Here is a 17,110-nt window from a genome sequence, read left to right on the forward strand (position 1 = left end):
TGGAGGCCCATGCAGAAATCTCAGAAGAGAAACACAAGACTGAAAAGGCATGTAAGTAAAGTCTGAAAAATATTTTGACAGAGAACTGAGAGACTTCTGCTTTTAGAAGGTGCACTCCTGACTGAAATACACAAAAATTGTGTATCTGAAGTGTTTCATACAGATCAATGTTTTTTGTTTGTTTTCGTTTTGTATTTCTATACAAAAAACAGCCCTTATTATTTATATCAGAAATAACAAAATTGTCCTCACCAAACCACCAGTAGATTCTTGCTTTGCGGTATTATTTCCTCCATTTTGTTTTGTAGGGGCTCGGGAATCACAGCAGTCAAATATTTTTTCTCTAGAACTGCATTTTTAACAATATTCCAGAAAGACTACTTCTTATATGATGTGTTGATAGCAACACGTAAGTGCTAAGAATAAGTAGAAGCTGAACCTAGGTTCCAATGTTTTAAGAACTAAAGAAATGTCTGTTCTAAAGTAGACTGAAAATTGCTGTCTTCAGAGGCATTTGCACAGCCATTTGTCACTGTGGATGAGGAAGCAATCTTAAATGGAATTAAGGTTTCTCTAACTTTAAAGAAGTGGCCAATCCTTCATCAAATATAAACGCAGAGCAAGCTTTGAGCAAACTCTTGTAAATGCATTCTTTTTGGTGCTTCCTTTAACAAAAGAAAATAAATCAATAATTTGCTGCATAAACCTTACTCTGTGGTTCAAGTTAATTTCCCACTGTTCTTTTCTAGAAATCTATTTCTGTAGAAAAGTTCCAAAGTTCCTAGCATTACGGAGTAAGAACAGGAAAAGCATTTGCCTTTTTTCAGACCTGCACATGCAAGTGTTACATGCTAAGGTTAGTCATATATCTAACTATCTCTACAAGAGTAAAATATTGGCCTATTTTGCTCTCAGATCTGTTAGGAAAAAAAAAAAAAAAAAAAAAAAAAAACCAAGAGTATGCCATTTTGAGAGTGTGATTACATGCAAAGACTAAGAAATAAGCTTTCCAGGGGCTCTGCCAATCTTACAGCTCTCTGTCTTCCTTGAGAGATCAGAACAGGAAAGTTTAGTTTCTTGCCTCACAAAAGATTTCTTCCCTGAACTGAAGAAGTGCTTGAACTCTGGCAGCATTATCTAGTTCAGCTCTTATCCTGTCACAGGCTTAACTATTTCTGTGGAGTAAAAATGGCTTCTGGATAAAAAAGCACCCTTAGGTGGCCCCTGCCTACCAGAACTGTACAGTGAAAACTGCAATAGGATGTATCAATACTTTATGGCAACAACTTTATCATGTCTGTCTCTCTTGTGATTTAAGGATGTAACAGGATCATTTAAGAGAGATGTCATTTTTGGAAAATTGAACGTTAGGCTAGGAAAAGAGGCTGTTTCTAGGACATTCTTTCATGCTGAAGACTGTGGAGAATAGAAAACGAATTTGTAAAGTTACAGCTGGTCTCTTCGGCTGTCTAAACCTATGATAACATCTCTATGATATTCTTAAGAGATACCTCTGTGGCTGAATGAAGGGTGCTAAGAAGTAAGACAACGTTGATATTGTGTGAGGCTGGAAGGGACTACTGGAAAATATAAATGGAAACTTTTTTTATGAAGCTTTTTATTAAATTGTTAAATAGAAGGAGGTAATAACTTAACTGTGCAGATGAAAGGGGGAGTATACCAGATGTATAGAATTCATACATTTGTATGGCTTGGGGAATAAACTTTCTCAGGAAGGTGAAGACTTCGATTCTTAATAGAATTAAATTTCATACTGATCCAAGCCAAGATAGGAGCAAAGTTGGAAATGCATAATTTCAATATTCACAGAATAGATTCTTCTCCATTAAGTCAGTTGTGGCTGCTAGGTTTTCTTTGGATCCTTACTGTAAGTGAAATGAGACAATATTTAGCTTTCAGAGCTCTCTGAACAAACAGTAGTATCTCTAAAGTATGTAAAAGTTAAATCACATTTTATCCAAAAACTGGGATCATTTTGTAGTCAATGACACATAAAAGTGGCATGGGGATTTTTCCTCTTTTTCTTTCCTTCCATAGCTACAATTGACAGAAATAGATACTACAGAGAGTCACCATTACTGTGGTAACTTAATTGCATGTTTGTGACACTAGTCATTAATTAAACAGGACTGAAAAGAATGTTTTAGGTGAATATGTTCCATGGATCCTGACTATGGAAATACTGCCTCTTTTCTTGCCATTGGGCTGGGTGACCTGGCTTACCACAAATCTTTCTTGCCCTCTGAACTGTCTGATGAAAAACCTATCTTTTTTTTTCAGAAGAGCAATATATTTAAATATTACATTATGATTTGTTCTCATCCTACTGTGCTAGTAACCCTAGCTGTAAGTTTAAACTGATCATACCCTTAATGGTGCATGCTTTGGTACGGTGTGTATCTGAAAGGCAAGGCAAACTGTGGAATCTGGGAATCACCTGGCTGACAATTTGTCCTGAGCATGGCCCCATCTTTCTAAATGAATAAATGGTACTAGTGTAGGACTGATCCATTAGATCAAAAGCAAGGCAGGAAGTGGTGGGTCTTGTGGATATCATTTCCTCAACAGTGTTTTTCCAAAAGACATGTGAAGAGGAAGGTAGAATACCTGTTGACTTGACATAGATTATTTTTCTTTCTCCACCATTCTCTTTGTTCTCAGACCTACCGGAAGTAAAGGTGGCTTGGAAACCAGAAGCTGTACCAGCACCATCTGTGACAAACTCTACGAGCATAAGATTGCTAGAAGCAACTACATCCGTGGGTATCTTTGATCCACAGGTTTTGTCCATTAAAACTGTAGAAGACTTGCTGGATCCATCATAAACTTTAACATAATCACCCTGACAGCCTCTGGTTTTCTGCAGCTCAAAGGCACGGAAATGCAGGGAAATCTGGAAGGGAAGAAAAACCAAGCCTTTCATACACACATATGAGAGTTCTTTCATGGAGTGCCCTTTAAACCAGACAGAATCCAAGCTGTAGCCAAGCCCAAACTGGTACTGCTTGCCCTGCCTTGCCTCTCATCCCCTGAAGATGCAGGATTCAGATCTAACAGGCCTCTAACTGAATGCTCCCATGTTCAGACTGCTTGGAATTTTTCAAAACTATTGGAGGTTTTCAAAATCACAATTCTGCAGTTGTTTTTGCCTGTACCTGGCTTAAGGACACAAAGAAGTACAGACTAGTTTGAAATCTCTCCCATGAAAAAGATGTTATATGGCAACTGTTACGCAGATAAAGAGCAAAATGTTTAACAAAGAAAGGTGTAAGGCCAACCATATTCCAAGACCATTATTAACTCATGATTACCTTTCTCGATCGGGTACGGATAAGCCAGACACAGTTGGTATTATGTGAGTAATTTCTTGGGTGGTTGGCAGATTTCAGTGACCCAAATGCTGCATCGAGAATAGTGCTACAGCGACCTGAGGGAGAAACAAAGTTTAGTCCAGCACCAGGCTTGCAGAAACTTCCACTCACTTAAAATTGTAATCTCTTCAGAATGTAAAAGTCTTGATTTTCTGATATGGCAGCATCATTTCAGGGGACTGGTACACTAAAGAGTGTCAGAGGTTTCATTTTGGCACATTTAGTCACATGGTAATCCACTGATGTGAGGAAGTCAAGTGGTGTTAGAAGAATCAAAAAATTATGGTGTCTCTGCAATACCTACATTCTGAGTTTAGGAGGAGGATTTGGGTTTTCCTCTGTGCAAGGGATAATACTTTATTCGTCATGTTTTTTACCTTTGAATAAATTTCTGTGATTGTATAAAAGAATTTCTTCAAGCAGAGGTTAAAATTAAGGAGTAGAAAATATATAAATATTTAGAATGACAATTTAAACATTTGAAAACTATTAGGCTAGAGCTGCACAAGATACCATGAAACAGTTTCAGTTCAGAAGAGCGTAACAGCTCTTTTCGTTTGTCTCAGGTCTTAAATACAAACTGCAATGAGGGACAAAGATGTCTGACTTTTGTGGGGTTTATCATTGTCTCATGAGCCCTAACAAACCTGATGACTCCAGTGAAGCATACGACATGGTATGCAGTTAAGCCAGTGCCACAGTCATCACATATGCCAACAATGAATGTGTTTGATTTAGTTTGGAAGCAAAAAATAATATTTCACTAATCACAATATGCCTCCAGCTTCACCTTTGCATTCTCTGCCAGAGTGACCGTAATGGGTACCATAGATTTAGGAGTGTAGTCTCACAGTCTTTGATGAGAAGCTGCTGCCAATGCAGACTGCCCAAACACCTCTGTCAATGAGCTGAGTATCCTCAGAGGAAAGGATGGCTTTGAGTCACTTACTGCAATTGTAGAGCTTGTTGATTTTGGCCACGTCCATGTTGCTTAGTCCCTGCCTCTGTCCAATATGTACTGCTCCATCAGGGATTGGTACAATAGTTGCTTTTCCAGTGGTATTAGTGAATGTGTATCTGAAAAAAAAAAAAAAAAAAAAAAAAAAAGTTCTTTAAGTAAAGTTTAAAGTTCTTTAAGTAAAATTACTTCTTTCAGGATTTAATGGCACAATCTACATGCTTTGAGGGAGAACAACAATTGTATGCAAGTTGCTTAAATCCCTTCTGAGAAGTAGATTGTTCTTCTGGCCGATTCTTGATGCATGTTCCAGCATTCTTCTTCTTGTGCAAGAAGAATGGAACCTGCAAAACATGTCTGCTTGCTGCCTCATACTACAAGGCCCTCAAACTATGCTGTTTGGAGAGCTAAATTTAAAACGAGCTCATCAGTTACCTTTGCTATTGTTCTTGAAATTTTATTAAATACGGAATAACCCAAGGATAACAAACTACCTTAATCCCAAACTCATCCTTGAAGAAAATTCAAGCAAACCTCCAAGCCCTAGACATGGTGGCTGGGGAGTAATAGCACTGCTGTCACATACATTATGAAGGTGTTTAAGGTTCTAAAGTCCCACAAGAGGATGCTAATACAGAAATTATTGGAGGCGTAAGTCAGCCTCTTCTTATAATAGAAAAAAATAAAATATAAAACAACCTTTGGCTGCCTCTATATTAATTTATTTATATTTGTGCACAGATTAACTTTACTGTGATCTTAGACTGACAATATTAAACAACACTAATTAGATTGCTGATTAAATGATCTGTAGTGTAATACCACTTCAGAAAACTATTTTTAGCCTAGAACCCCAGTATGTTAGGTGGTAGAGTAACAGAGGAAAAAAGACAGCTCTCCCTAAAAAACCTATCTGCGGTTGATGGCTTGCAGACCTCTTCTTGGCTATGTAATCCTTTTCTTCAAGTGGCAAAGGAGGAACTCTACTCTGAAGCTGCTTCCTTTGTTGTTGCTATGACTAACAGTGCTATTCAAATAAGTTTGATTAGGAAGTCCAGCAGTCAGCAGATGCCCTCCTTTGCCACGTGCTCAGCTGTGAATGACTCCTTAAAGAAAGCTAAAGGATAGTGAATTAAATATGGGGAATGGCTTATCTGAATTGACTTACACTGTTTTTCTCAGAGGGGGAAATGGGGAAGCTATTCCCCATTAGTAGTAGGACAGAGTTTTTACAAGTTAGTTCTAATGTGAGATTTGAGTTCCAACAAAAGCAATGTCACGCTGCTACTTACGGGCCATAGTGCATTACTGAAGAATAGTCATATGGAAGACCCAGGTTGTTAGAGTTTTCAAATTTCTTGAAGTCTGGTCTGTCAGCTGTAATATAAGATACTGTTCTTAAAGTGTGCTTCTTATCCACTCCCTTCAGGGAGCAAGGAAGAGTAGGAAACAGCAGGACATATCTACTCTACTATCTACACTGAGGAGATCAAAAGTACTTACCTGGGCTGATGTACTCCCACATGATCTTTACATATTTATCCCTGTCACTTCGAGAATGTTCATGCAAAAATCCCAGGGCATGGTCCAGTTCGTGCTGAATTATTCCTTTCCACATGCAGCCTCCTTTCATCACAGAGACAGTCTGTCCACCGCCTACTTTTCCATAGTTGGACCAGCAGCTGAGAGAGGCATTGAACACCAACAGAAGAAGACTTATGGGATTTTTATTGTCAGGCAAAGGGACATTACAGAGAACCTTGTTTCACATATACATTGTGGGAATGGAATGATTACTTCCTGTCCACTGGGATAGTCAGTGTCTACAGAAAGGCAAAACTGACTATGTTGTACAAAACAAGAGCCAGTATGGTCATCACTAAAGCTTCCCGGAAGACCTTCATTAGCACAAAGGCTCCTGCATGCTGACCTTCTATACTCAGGGATTTTAACTCCCTAGAAATGACCATTTTTGATCCGAATGACTGAATCCTGTATCAGAGCTGGAGCTAAGATAAATAGCACTTAAAAGCTGGCAGATGTTAAACAATTCTCTCACAGACTCAAATTCTCACCTTGACAACCAACTGTATGTCTGACTCAGAGAACTGTTTATTTCATAAGTTGGAATTGATTTTGCCTTTGCAAGAAGTACAGTAGCTTGTTATATGTTGTGTTCAAGTATGCATTATATATATGTATATAAAACACCACACAGAAAACACGAGCTAAATTATGTTCTACACCTTAAGGGTGCTTTTCTATGGTCTGAGTCACTTCAGTTTCTCTTCTGACTCACTGAAGTAAATGCTGGGTCCTTGCACTTGCAGGGTACCTTGCACTGTGATAAAACATGAATTTTCTTCTCCAAATCAACACCTCTTTCCTCTCTAAGTCACGCGAGATGCAGGTAGTGAAGAATTGAAAAGCAACACAGAAACAACTTGTTCATTTGTCTTTGAACTTACCCATCAGCAGATTTAATGCTGAGGTAATCACGTTCTGTCTGGCGCTTCACAAAATTAATACAAGTCAGTGTTTCGAATTCTGCCATAGCTTCCTGAATCCCTTTTATGTGGCTCTCCTCTGGAGAAGAAAAGGTTAATTTTGGGGGTCACAGAGAATAATAACAGGTGCCATTGAAATCTCATGTGTACACAAAAGCAGGGTAAATGAGGGACACAAACATTAGCCTAGTCTCTTTGTTGCTTCTTGCTCATTAATTAATTTCATTTAAGGTATTACAGCCTGGCATGAGATTCTCCTTATCCAGATCCGTGTCCAAATGGATTCAGGTGGGAGCCTTTTTTTCTTAACAACTTGTTTTAAATTATAGGGGTGATTGTTGTTCTGGCTGCTGATTGTGCACTTGCAGGCAGCTATGGGAAGCTATTTTGCTAATGAAAAGTAGGCCATTCAAACCACACCACAATAGGCCTAAAGGCAGGTATTCATTGTTGTCTTCAGGAGACCAGACCCAAAATATTATGGATGCAAACTACTCAAGGAAATTTGATCTCTTTTTTCTGTTTGTGTCTTTGTATTTAAAATTAATCTGTGCTTGCATAGCACAAATAAATCCTTAGAATAGATTTCATCACCATAGCCACTGGAAACAGGTTTCTATCTGAAACTTATTGGATAAAGTCCATTCAAAAAAAATAAATATATATACATGGAAATTTACACCCACCATAAGTAGGATCCAAGACATAGGGAACACGAACAATCCCATCGCTGGACTGGGGCCAGTAGCAATTGCGACAGTTGATGGCACTGCGGCTCCTTTGTGGGACTATGTCACCTTCTTGCAAGTACCGAGAGCAGTCTGTGGTGAGAAAAAAAGGGTGGAAGTACCTGAGCCGTAGACTGCTGGGAGCTGTCTAGGGTACACTTGGAAAAGTGTCACTCTGTGTCCTCCTGAAAGCTTATTTTTCCTAAGCTTCTGCTCCTGGTCAACATTGGAAGTGGAGTATTGGACTAGATGGACATTATTTGCTTCCCTACTTTTGCTGAAGTGTCCTTAGCTAAGAGGACAGGTGAGAAGCTCCAGCTCAGTTGGGTAGGGTTTTAGGCAAGACAAGGTAGGTCTGAAAGCAGTTCAAGCAGTAAGAGGAATGCTGTACTCTGGTACTATTTCTTTACCACCTTGTCACACTGAGTGAATGCCCAGGAAAGGTGCTGGGCAAAGGCAGGAGGACAGTAAGGAAGCCCAGGAAGGCAAGAGTACAGAGGGACAAATAAAAAAAAAGTGTTGTCTATAGAAAACTGTAGGAGTGTTTGCTGTCCATTTCTACAGACAGGAGTAAGGCTTCATGAATGACCACACTTTCCCCTCCCTGAGGGAGAAAATACAAGAAAGAGAAGCTGATAAAAAGTGGCAAATATGTTTGGAAGTATCAAGGAACAGGAAGTCTAGAGCAGGAAGCTTGGAACTGGCCATATAGGAGTCTGTACTACAAAGGCATATGATGACTGAATGCACATATTACTTTCATTCAACATAAAGGTAGTTAAATAATAAAACAACCATATAACCAAGTTCTCTTTTTATGTCCAAAGAAGGACCAAGATGTTGAGAGCTAAAGCTGAAGAAGCTGCCTGCATAGTTCAGTTGTATCTACATCTGGTATCATCTTCAGTATTGACAAGATAGATTTAGGATACCATAGGGCTTCAGCAGACCACACAGACAAAGTATTTGTGGCCAGTTTCTGAGGGTTTTTTACATTTATATGAGCAAGATAGGAAAAAATGTTTGCACAGATTATGGTAAGATATTGTATCTCCCCCATTGCCCTCTCCCCAGCCCCCAGCCCCCCTCCAAAATAATAACAATCAGAGAGACCTAGTAGAAGCAGGGCTTTGATGGTATTACCTTTGTTAATTTTCAGAATTCTGTTAAAAATAACTTCATCCTCAGAGTCTGTCTCTATAGGTGATGGAGATTCTGTTCAGAAAATACAGAGAATCACTTTCTCATTCCCAAGGGCAAAGTGAATCCTGATTTTTAATCTGACAAGTTTCCAGGCACTCCCTTTGCTCTGGCCCCAATCACAGTCATGCAGTCAAACTCACGGAGTCTATTTATGTGTTGGTGTTCAGTCATGTAGATATTTGCTCAGGGACACAATCTTGTGAACCTCCCAACAGCAGTGGTTGTTTCGGCATTAATCCAGTCCCGAGAGACATTCCTTTTCAATCTTTCTCTCTTTCTACCTTTGTTTTTTAGTCATTGCATTTACAGGAATGGTCCTTCCGCTCTTCTAAGTCTGTTTTGTCCTGCTTGGACAGCAGGCAATTCCAGCTGGCAATTCCCCTCATCTGCATGGCTACCTCCGTGTGCTCAGACAGCACAGCTTTCCTTCTGCATGCACACATCACACTCAACCACCCAAACATATCAGGAGCAAAAACGGTTGGAAAGCATTCCTGCTGCTTACTGCTGGGTACACTTTTCTTGAAAACTCTTGAAACCAATGAATCAGGACTGAATTCCTATTCCATGATTGAGACTGAGGTGCCCAGATGAGCCCAGTATCGGGGACTTCTGAGCCTCACATAAGTAAAATCAGCTGATTTTGAGCATCATGCTATGAGTCTTGACATCCACAAACAGCACAGGCAGATGGCTTCTGCGCTTGATTTAACCTTCAGAAGTGACTTAAGTCAGGATATTATCTAAGCAGAACCATTTTTAGCAAAATTAACACCTGAAATTGTTAGCAAGGCTGGGAAATTGGCCACAACCAACAGACTCTACTTTGCATAAATTATTATGGTTAATGCATTCTTAAAATTTCTTCCCTGAAATTAATTTGTGTTAAGCAAGTGCTATTTTCTGGAGTAACTGGGTAGCTAACAATCAGTATATCCTAGCAAACACTTACATTTAGATGTAATAATACATACCATATATATCTTCTTCTGTAGTAACCTAGGAGGATGAAACATAAGTATTATCTCACAATTAACAGTATAACATAAATATGAAATAAATTAACATGCAAAGGATCAAAAGTGTCTGGGCTACTGTTGTGTGCATCTTTCACTAGTGCAGTCTTGAGGTCTTATTTACTGTACCATGTGTAAAAAAAGTACTACCATGTGTGGTAGATATTCTTCTTTGATGTATTTTGCATATACGGATATCATAAAATAAATTCGCATAGGAGATTCAGGAAATGCAATTTGAAGCATGTAGCAAGTTTCATAACTTCTAGCTTCATTCATGTTCCTGATGGTAGAGTACAAGGCTGATGAAATCTCTGATGAAATCCTCCCAGTATCACCTCACAGCAGTGGTGAAAGGCCATGGCATTTACTGCTTGTAGGGAACTGTGGGGCTGGTACCTAGCTGTGGAGGTCATGTTAGTAGCAAAACAAATTGCCATACTCCCTTTGCCTAGTAGAATAAAAAGCAGTTCTGAGTTTTCTCTATGACCAAAAAGAAGGCAAAAGCTTCCTGGGATTTTGGCTATATTTGGGCATTTTGGAATGACAAATGAGATAGGGATGGAAACTGCACACTCTGGTACATTGTTGATCTGGGAAGACTTCCTGCACAGATGGGGATATGGATGAGTAGATGAGTCTTGAAGTCAGTGCTGGACCCCAAAGTTAACAAAGGAGCTGATTTAGTTGTCCTCACCTGAGTAGGTTCTGTTGCTGCAAAAAGCAAGGAAGAAAAAGACAAGCAAAAGGAGCAAATTAGATTCTGAATGCAACTTCACAGCACAGGTCTCAATAGCACAGGTCTCCTCAGCCATGGGAATGCCTTTGGCAGGTGCCCTTGCTTGGAGAGGTAAGAGGGTGCACTAACTGATGCATGTGCACAGAAATTCAATTGAGACTTAGACAAACATCTATGAAACTGTTCCATGTTCAGGAACAGAATCCTGGTCATTAACTGTATAAGAATCAGCAAAGCATTTTTCAGCTCCAGTGTGAAAAATGTCAGAGGAAATTAGGGACAAAAATTTGTTTTGTTCCCAGATTCCACTGGAACAGGTGCAGGCTAACCAGCTCAACAATCCTCTCTGGTTTCAGTGTCAAAGAGGAAAGTTATAAAATGGGATGAAGGCTATAATTTAGCACCAGGCAAATAATCTTGACTTCAGTATGCACCTGACAGCAGCTTGTAACCATCCTGAATCCTAACATGTGTTTCTAGCATGTCACCTTCTTATTTCTGCCAAAAGGCAGTTTCTAGATACCAGCACAGAAGGGAAAATCTGATATATATATTTCTGAAGAGAAACTTCATTGTTATAGCATCAGAAGAGTACAGAAATTGAAAGGTCCTCCAGAGGTCATCCAGTTTGTCTGCTTTCCCTAAGGCAGAAGCAGTTTTATCTATGTTATTCCTGAACACAGTTTGCTTGACCTGTTCTTAAGTATGATGGATATGCCACACACCTTTCTGGCAATCTCTTCCTTGTTGTTAATAATCACACCTGTATTTGTCAAAATTTAAAACCACAATTGTTTTTCTACCCAACATCATCACAGAGAGCACTTATGCAAATAGTTCTCTTATCTCTAAGCCCATCCTTAACTTTTTGAGCATGTGTTTTCAGCAGAAGATGTGGAGGATGCCAAGCTCAGTCACACCTTGCAGCACCTTTCCTTTTCACAGCTTCCATTGACCTAAGTGGTTATTGCCCAAATGTAGGGGGGACTTCCTCCTATTCAGAGTAGGTCTAGAACCTGCAGAAGAATTGCTTTGATTGAGCCAAAAATTCTTAAATCTGCCTTTTCAGACTGTTACTTCATTTGCATGCTAAAGAAACTCCACTACGATAACTTTTGTTTATTATGCAAAAGTTCAGTCATTTCCCAGGAGATGCAACAGAGAGGTCTATGGCATCAAAAAATTATTCAGGAAAGTGCATTTTTGAGATAGGTTGACCAAATTCAAAATTCATGCACACAAGAGGCATTAGAATAATTGACTAGTCAAAGTCAGTGGAAATTAGGCTCCAGATTCCTAGACACATACAGCCCAGGACCCCTTTTTAAAGCTCAAGTGAGACATCATAGAAGGCATCTGCTATGTGCCTCATCAAATGAAATCTGGTGTGATACGGATTTCAAAATGTTACAGTTCAAGTTTTCCCTGCACTGTAGATATTGAAAGATGGCACAAAAAGCAGTAACAATGGTAAATTAAAACTCACTGTATGTGTTTGGCCCATTAACCCTGCCACTTCGAGTTCCAACAAGCATGTCCCTCCACTGGCTTCAAATTTACTGAACATTAATTTTGCATCCCTTTGCTTCTATGCCATAACTGACATCTCAAAAGAAGAATTGCTCAGTTTTCATTAGTCACTACCTTGTTCTGAGTATGTCAAGCAACTCTTTCTTAGGCCTCTTCCTTTTGTAGCACGTCACCCCTGACTCGGCAGTTTCTTGATGTAGTTAAGGTCTACCTACAGTTTTATTTCCATTGACATTCGCTGGAAATCTGCAATGACCCCATTCTATTTTTCAAAATGACAAAAGCTGTTCTGTTAAGCCCATACTATTCATTTTCTATCTCAGCACAATGCAAAGCTTTCTCCAATACCTGATGTACCTTTTTCTTGTTGATGCATCAAGGCAGGTAAGGAGGCAAATAAGTGGCAATAAGTGGCAAATAAGTGGCAATAAGTTTCCTAATGCTCAGTTTAAAGGAAAAGTATCAAAATGTAATGTTAAAATGTAATTTTCAAGCCTGTCCAAGCACAGCTGAATTAACCTAACAAACCACACCCAGAAAGTACATACATGTAGAGCACGTCTGTGTGAAAGCACATCTGCATTCAGCCCAATACCAAATTGGGAAACATAAAAGTTAGTACATTCAAGTGCTCTAAAGTTGTCACTCAGCAGCAAATTAGTCTTACGTGTTATCACCTATATTTACCACGCAAAGGTGAAATTCAAATCTATACGTCTTTTATAACCTTGTGACACCTTTTCCATTTTTTCTGTGGTGTGACACAGTGAAGTCAAAGCTTCTTCTCAACATTGTGCAGCCCAGGGTTACAGAACGAGGCACTCTTAGACACACAGCTCTGAGTCTGCTCTGACTCAGACCTCTCACCTGTCTACACTATAAGTAAAATTGATTGCTCAACAGTTTGGTCTACCACAACACATACACTGCTGATGACATGCAGGTACTTTCACTGCTACAGCTCTGCTTTTGTTCCTCTTTCCTGAGGCCTCTTTGGCAGCCCCATGCTTCAGCTGTACAACTATATGTAACTACATCAGTGGCAGCGTCACAAATCAGCTTGTCATTCATTTCAGGATCTACTACACTGCACAGAACTGCACCTACAAAATATGGGGTTCTCTCCACAGTACAGATCTTACCTCCATTTCCCTGTTCCTCACTAAGTATGAGCAGCATAGAGCTTCTTTCTTAAAATCTTTTGTTCTGCTGCTGCTGCTCCCAGATAGACCCTTGTATCTTGTCACCACTGCTAGAATCATTGAAATCTTGACAGACAGCCTTAACTTTTTCTACCCTGAAGAAGCTCTGCTTTGAACTCTGCTTTTGAATCTTAATTTCCCCCTACTTCAGATTTTTTTTATTCATTCCATAAAGACACTGGGAAGCCATACAATTTGTAATAATAACTCTCTTCAAAATACATAACTTAGTAAGTAGGCAAACAGAAAACCATACTCTCGCTAAGTCCCTCATACATGCAATGTAGTGGCATGTTTATTTCTGGCAGTATAATGTCCGTAGTTACACTTCTAGCTAGTAAAAACTGCATATCTGGAAGTATTACTGAAACTACATTATTTGCATCAGCTAATGACCAGGCTTCGAGATTGCTGCTACGTAATTTATTTGATACATGGTCAAGAATTAAAATACAATAGAAATCCTACTTACTTGCTGTACTGTTTCCGGAGTTGTCCTGCAAAATCAATAGGTAGAAGGTGTTAATTTTCCATAGCTCATAAATGCAGCAACAATAGCATCAAAACGAGGTCAAAAAGAGGAGCTAAAGTAATAGATTGTCTTCATATAGCATTATATTACTACTATTTTTCTTGTGGGAAAATTATCAAAATGGGTTTCCACAGCTTCACTCCAGGAAGAACATGTCAATTAGAAGAAAGAGCAGGGCTGCATGGAACTGCTCTCACCTGAATAGGGAAGCCCAGGGTAGTGTGAAGCAGAAATGCGGTGAAGACTAGGAACATTTTCAGATCCATTCTCCAGTTCTGACAGACCACCCGTGCTTGTCCTTATCTCTTCCCCTTCCAGGAGCGCTGCCGCTAGATATACCAGTAGAGCCTGCTCTGCCAGGGCTCAAAAAATCTTCACCAGCCAATGGGGATCCAGGCAGGAAGCAAGCTTCTTTTGCAGCCTCAAGAGTCAATTTAGCCTCAGGGTATCTCCTAGTGCTGCACTACTGCTGTCAGGGTGATCTACAGCATCCCTTGTCTTCATATTGCCATTCACACTGCTCTCTGGACAAGGATCAGCCTCATGCTTGTGCTGCCATGCAACTTCTCTGCTTTGTGGAGGAGCTTTCCTTAAGTGTTCAATTTAACTGGTACCACCTGGGAGGCCCTGGATAGCTTTCTGGTGTAATTCTGGAGATTTCTGATGGTGGGTGATTTTTTAATTTATGTCACAGGAAGCACAGAAGGCCATGACAGTATTATGCTACTTCGGAGCTTGTAAGAAATCCCTATTCAGTGTAGTCATGTCCATATCTTCCCTGAGTAGATTTCCTTCATGTTCTCAGCTTATAGATCTACAAGTAGAATTTCTGTTTCTTCCTCTGTGTTTCCTGATGTTATAGGAACTCCATAATTTCTGTCAGTCTGACACTTACAGGTGCCCGGTAGGCTTCATGACCAGCAGTCGGAGAGGGGATGAAAGACAAGAGGAGCAGAAGCAGCACTTGTCATTCTCACATTTTGAGGATGATTTACTGATCCACTGCTTACTGGAGCTCACTTCCAGAAAGGATGTAGGAAGCAATGAGCAGACCTGTCAAGAAATGCTTGTAGGAGGTAAACTCCTGAGTCTTTTGTCACAGCAACATCTTGTCATGACCTCTTTATTGCAGCAAAGCACTGCTTGTTGAAATATTTGCTGGAAGTGCTGTACCTGGGGAATTGTCCGGTCTCTAATGCATGCTTGTTTTGTGTCAGAGTACATTTTCCATGCGTGGAGAAGGAAACTGAAATTAAAAAGGTAGAGATTCTCTCTGTAGACCATGCCAGTGCTCAGATACCTTCAGAGTGAGTTTAAATCCACTCACACTTTCACTGTTTCTTTCTGTATTAAATAAGATGTTCCACAATGATCTTGGTGTTAGAAGTTAGCCATGTTGGTGAATGAACCAGGAAAGAATCAAGAAGGAGTGGAGTGGGAGAAAGCTTTCACCAAATGAAAACCGGTCAAGTCTAGGAGTTACAGGGAAATGTAGTCTGAATTGCATTGTCAGGGATTACTCTTAATTTTAGTGGATGGAAGTTCACAGTTATGCACCACTGGCTATTTTAGGAGAGTCTGTATTGACAAGGTCCAGGGATAAACCTTCATTATCTCCACAGGGAGGCAGCACAGGAGAATGCTATTTTTTCCCTCTCTGGCTGAAGTACAGTGTGCCCTAGACACCTGATAGTAAAAAGCAGGGTAGCACATGGCCCTTGTCCCTGTGAAAGAACAAAGATCAAGCAGGCACTGTCAGCACGCTGATCTTGCTTACACGGACAGTCTTTGTGTCCCTCTGTGTGCATAAACGTTTGCACTAAGCAATGCTAAGTGCCTTTCTTTGTATTTGGGCTTCAGTGATGAAAATCTTCCTTGTGCTGAAGCGAAGTGGTGCAACTCTGGTCTGCAGTCCTGGAGTGATTTCCCCAGGCTTCTCACTCAATACAAGGGCAAGACGGATGTCCTTGCTTACAAATGCCTTGGTATGCTAAAACGTATCAAAAAGACACCACAGAATGGGACTTGTGTATAATCTGCTTGCATTACAGTTTAGAGGAAGAAAGGAAAGGTCAGGTTCCCCTCAGGGAAAACCAGTCCAGAAGCAAAAGGACAGATCAGAGACACTGAAGGAATAAAGCAAGGGGTTAAACTGCAGGGTAGGAAGATCAGTAAACAGCATCTTTGTTGCTTCTTGCTGGGAAAATACTATAACCTCCCAAGTAGCTGGTTAACTGCCTGTGCTCAGGAAAGGGTGAGGGAACTGGGCTGGCGAAAACGATGCTGCACGTTTTGTGCTGGACGTGCTAATTGCTAATATGCTGACATATTAAGTAGTTTGTCAGACAGATTGCTGCATGCCACCTTTTCCATATGCTAACACTAGTGATGGTGGGGGAGATTGCTGTTACAATCAAGAATGTGGCTGTAAATGCTACAGCTGGCAAAGCATGCACAACAGAGCAAGGGGGAGTGCTGACACATCATGCCTGCTGCACATCTCAATGATCCTATCAGCTTCTGTTTGTCCCTGTGATTTGGATTCAATATTTGGTTGTTTTCCTAGGTGCATTATTCATGGGGGAGGAATTGTCAGCAGTCCTCTTTACACTAATCAAAAAGCTATCTAATTTTTCAAGATATTGCAAAAACTATTCCTTTCACCAGATCCAGTAACGCTGGTACCTCTAGCAGAAAAAGTGCCAAAGAAATTTTATTGGAACCTTTAGGAACCAAACTAGGGCTTAGCAAAGGGGAGCCTGTCTTTGCATGTGTGGAAGGAATGCATTTGGGAAATTTTGTCAGGACTTGAGCTCTCCTGTCCATATATCCCAGATTCTGGTAGGCAGTAGGAATGGCATATACTTTGCAACTGTGAAAAATGATTGGCAGGTGTCCAAAACCAACAATAAGATATCTAGCGTTACTTGGACAGGACAGTGAAGTTATCTGCAAGAAGTCCATCAGCAAGAAGAACACTACTCCTGAGAGACCACTACAAAACTTAGAGTTATTCCTGAGGATGTATGCTGATCTGCAGAAAACTGTATGCATAAGCAAGAAAAGACTTTACAGATATAGAAATGAAAGAATTTTCTGTTGCTTGTGGGAGTTCACTGTAGGCAGCCAAAATCAAAACAGCAGATGTATAGAAGTTGCAACACTTCTGTAGACACCTTTCAGATTTTGCTCAGTTGTGTATCATTTAGGCATATATATTATACAGTTATTTTTCTCTTTGGAGTGTTTCATTGTAAACAGTTCCCAAAATATAATGTAAAACATCAAGACAGAGTTACATAA

The 17,110-nt window shown here is 40.0% G+C and overlaps 1 protein-coding gene across 2 annotated transcripts; it reads right to left on the bottom strand.

Annotated features, from left to right (window-relative positions):
* Positions 1 to 1,084: 1,084 nt before the first annotated feature.
* Positions 1,085 to 16,733, bottom strand: LOC106043958 (astacin-like metalloendopeptidase). Of its 2 annotated transcripts, XM_048057130.2 has the most exons (13): positions 14,005 to 16,729; positions 13,748 to 13,772; positions 10,502 to 10,518; positions 9,763 to 9,787; positions 8,729 to 8,800; positions 7,544 to 7,678; positions 6,819 to 6,936; positions 5,854 to 6,032; positions 5,643 to 5,727; positions 4,342 to 4,469; positions 3,333 to 3,448; positions 2,689 to 2,914; positions 1,085 to 1,886 (listed from the first exon to the last, which is right to left on the bottom strand). In XM_048057130.2, exons 1-13 carry the CDS (start codon positions 14,071 to 14,073, stop codon positions 1,852 to 1,854), a joined length of 1,230 nt encoding a protein of 409 aa, XP_047913087.2. In that variant the 5' UTR covers positions 14,074 to 16,729; the 3' UTR covers positions 1,085 to 1,851. The 2 variants fall into 2 exon arrangements, with proteins under 2 accessions (XP_047913087.2, XP_013049198.3); XM_013193744.3 differs by having other exon boundaries at positions 1,085 to 2,914; positions 14,005 to 16,733.
* Positions 16,734 to 17,110: the final 377 nt, after the last annotated feature.

Source organism: Anser cygnoides, chromosome 5, assembly GCF_040182565.1.
Source record: "Anser cygnoides isolate HZ-2024a breed goose chromosome 5, Taihu_goose_T2T_genome, whole genome shotgun sequence".
NCBI lineage: Eukaryota > Metazoa > Chordata > Aves > Anseriformes > Anatidae > Anser > Anser cygnoides.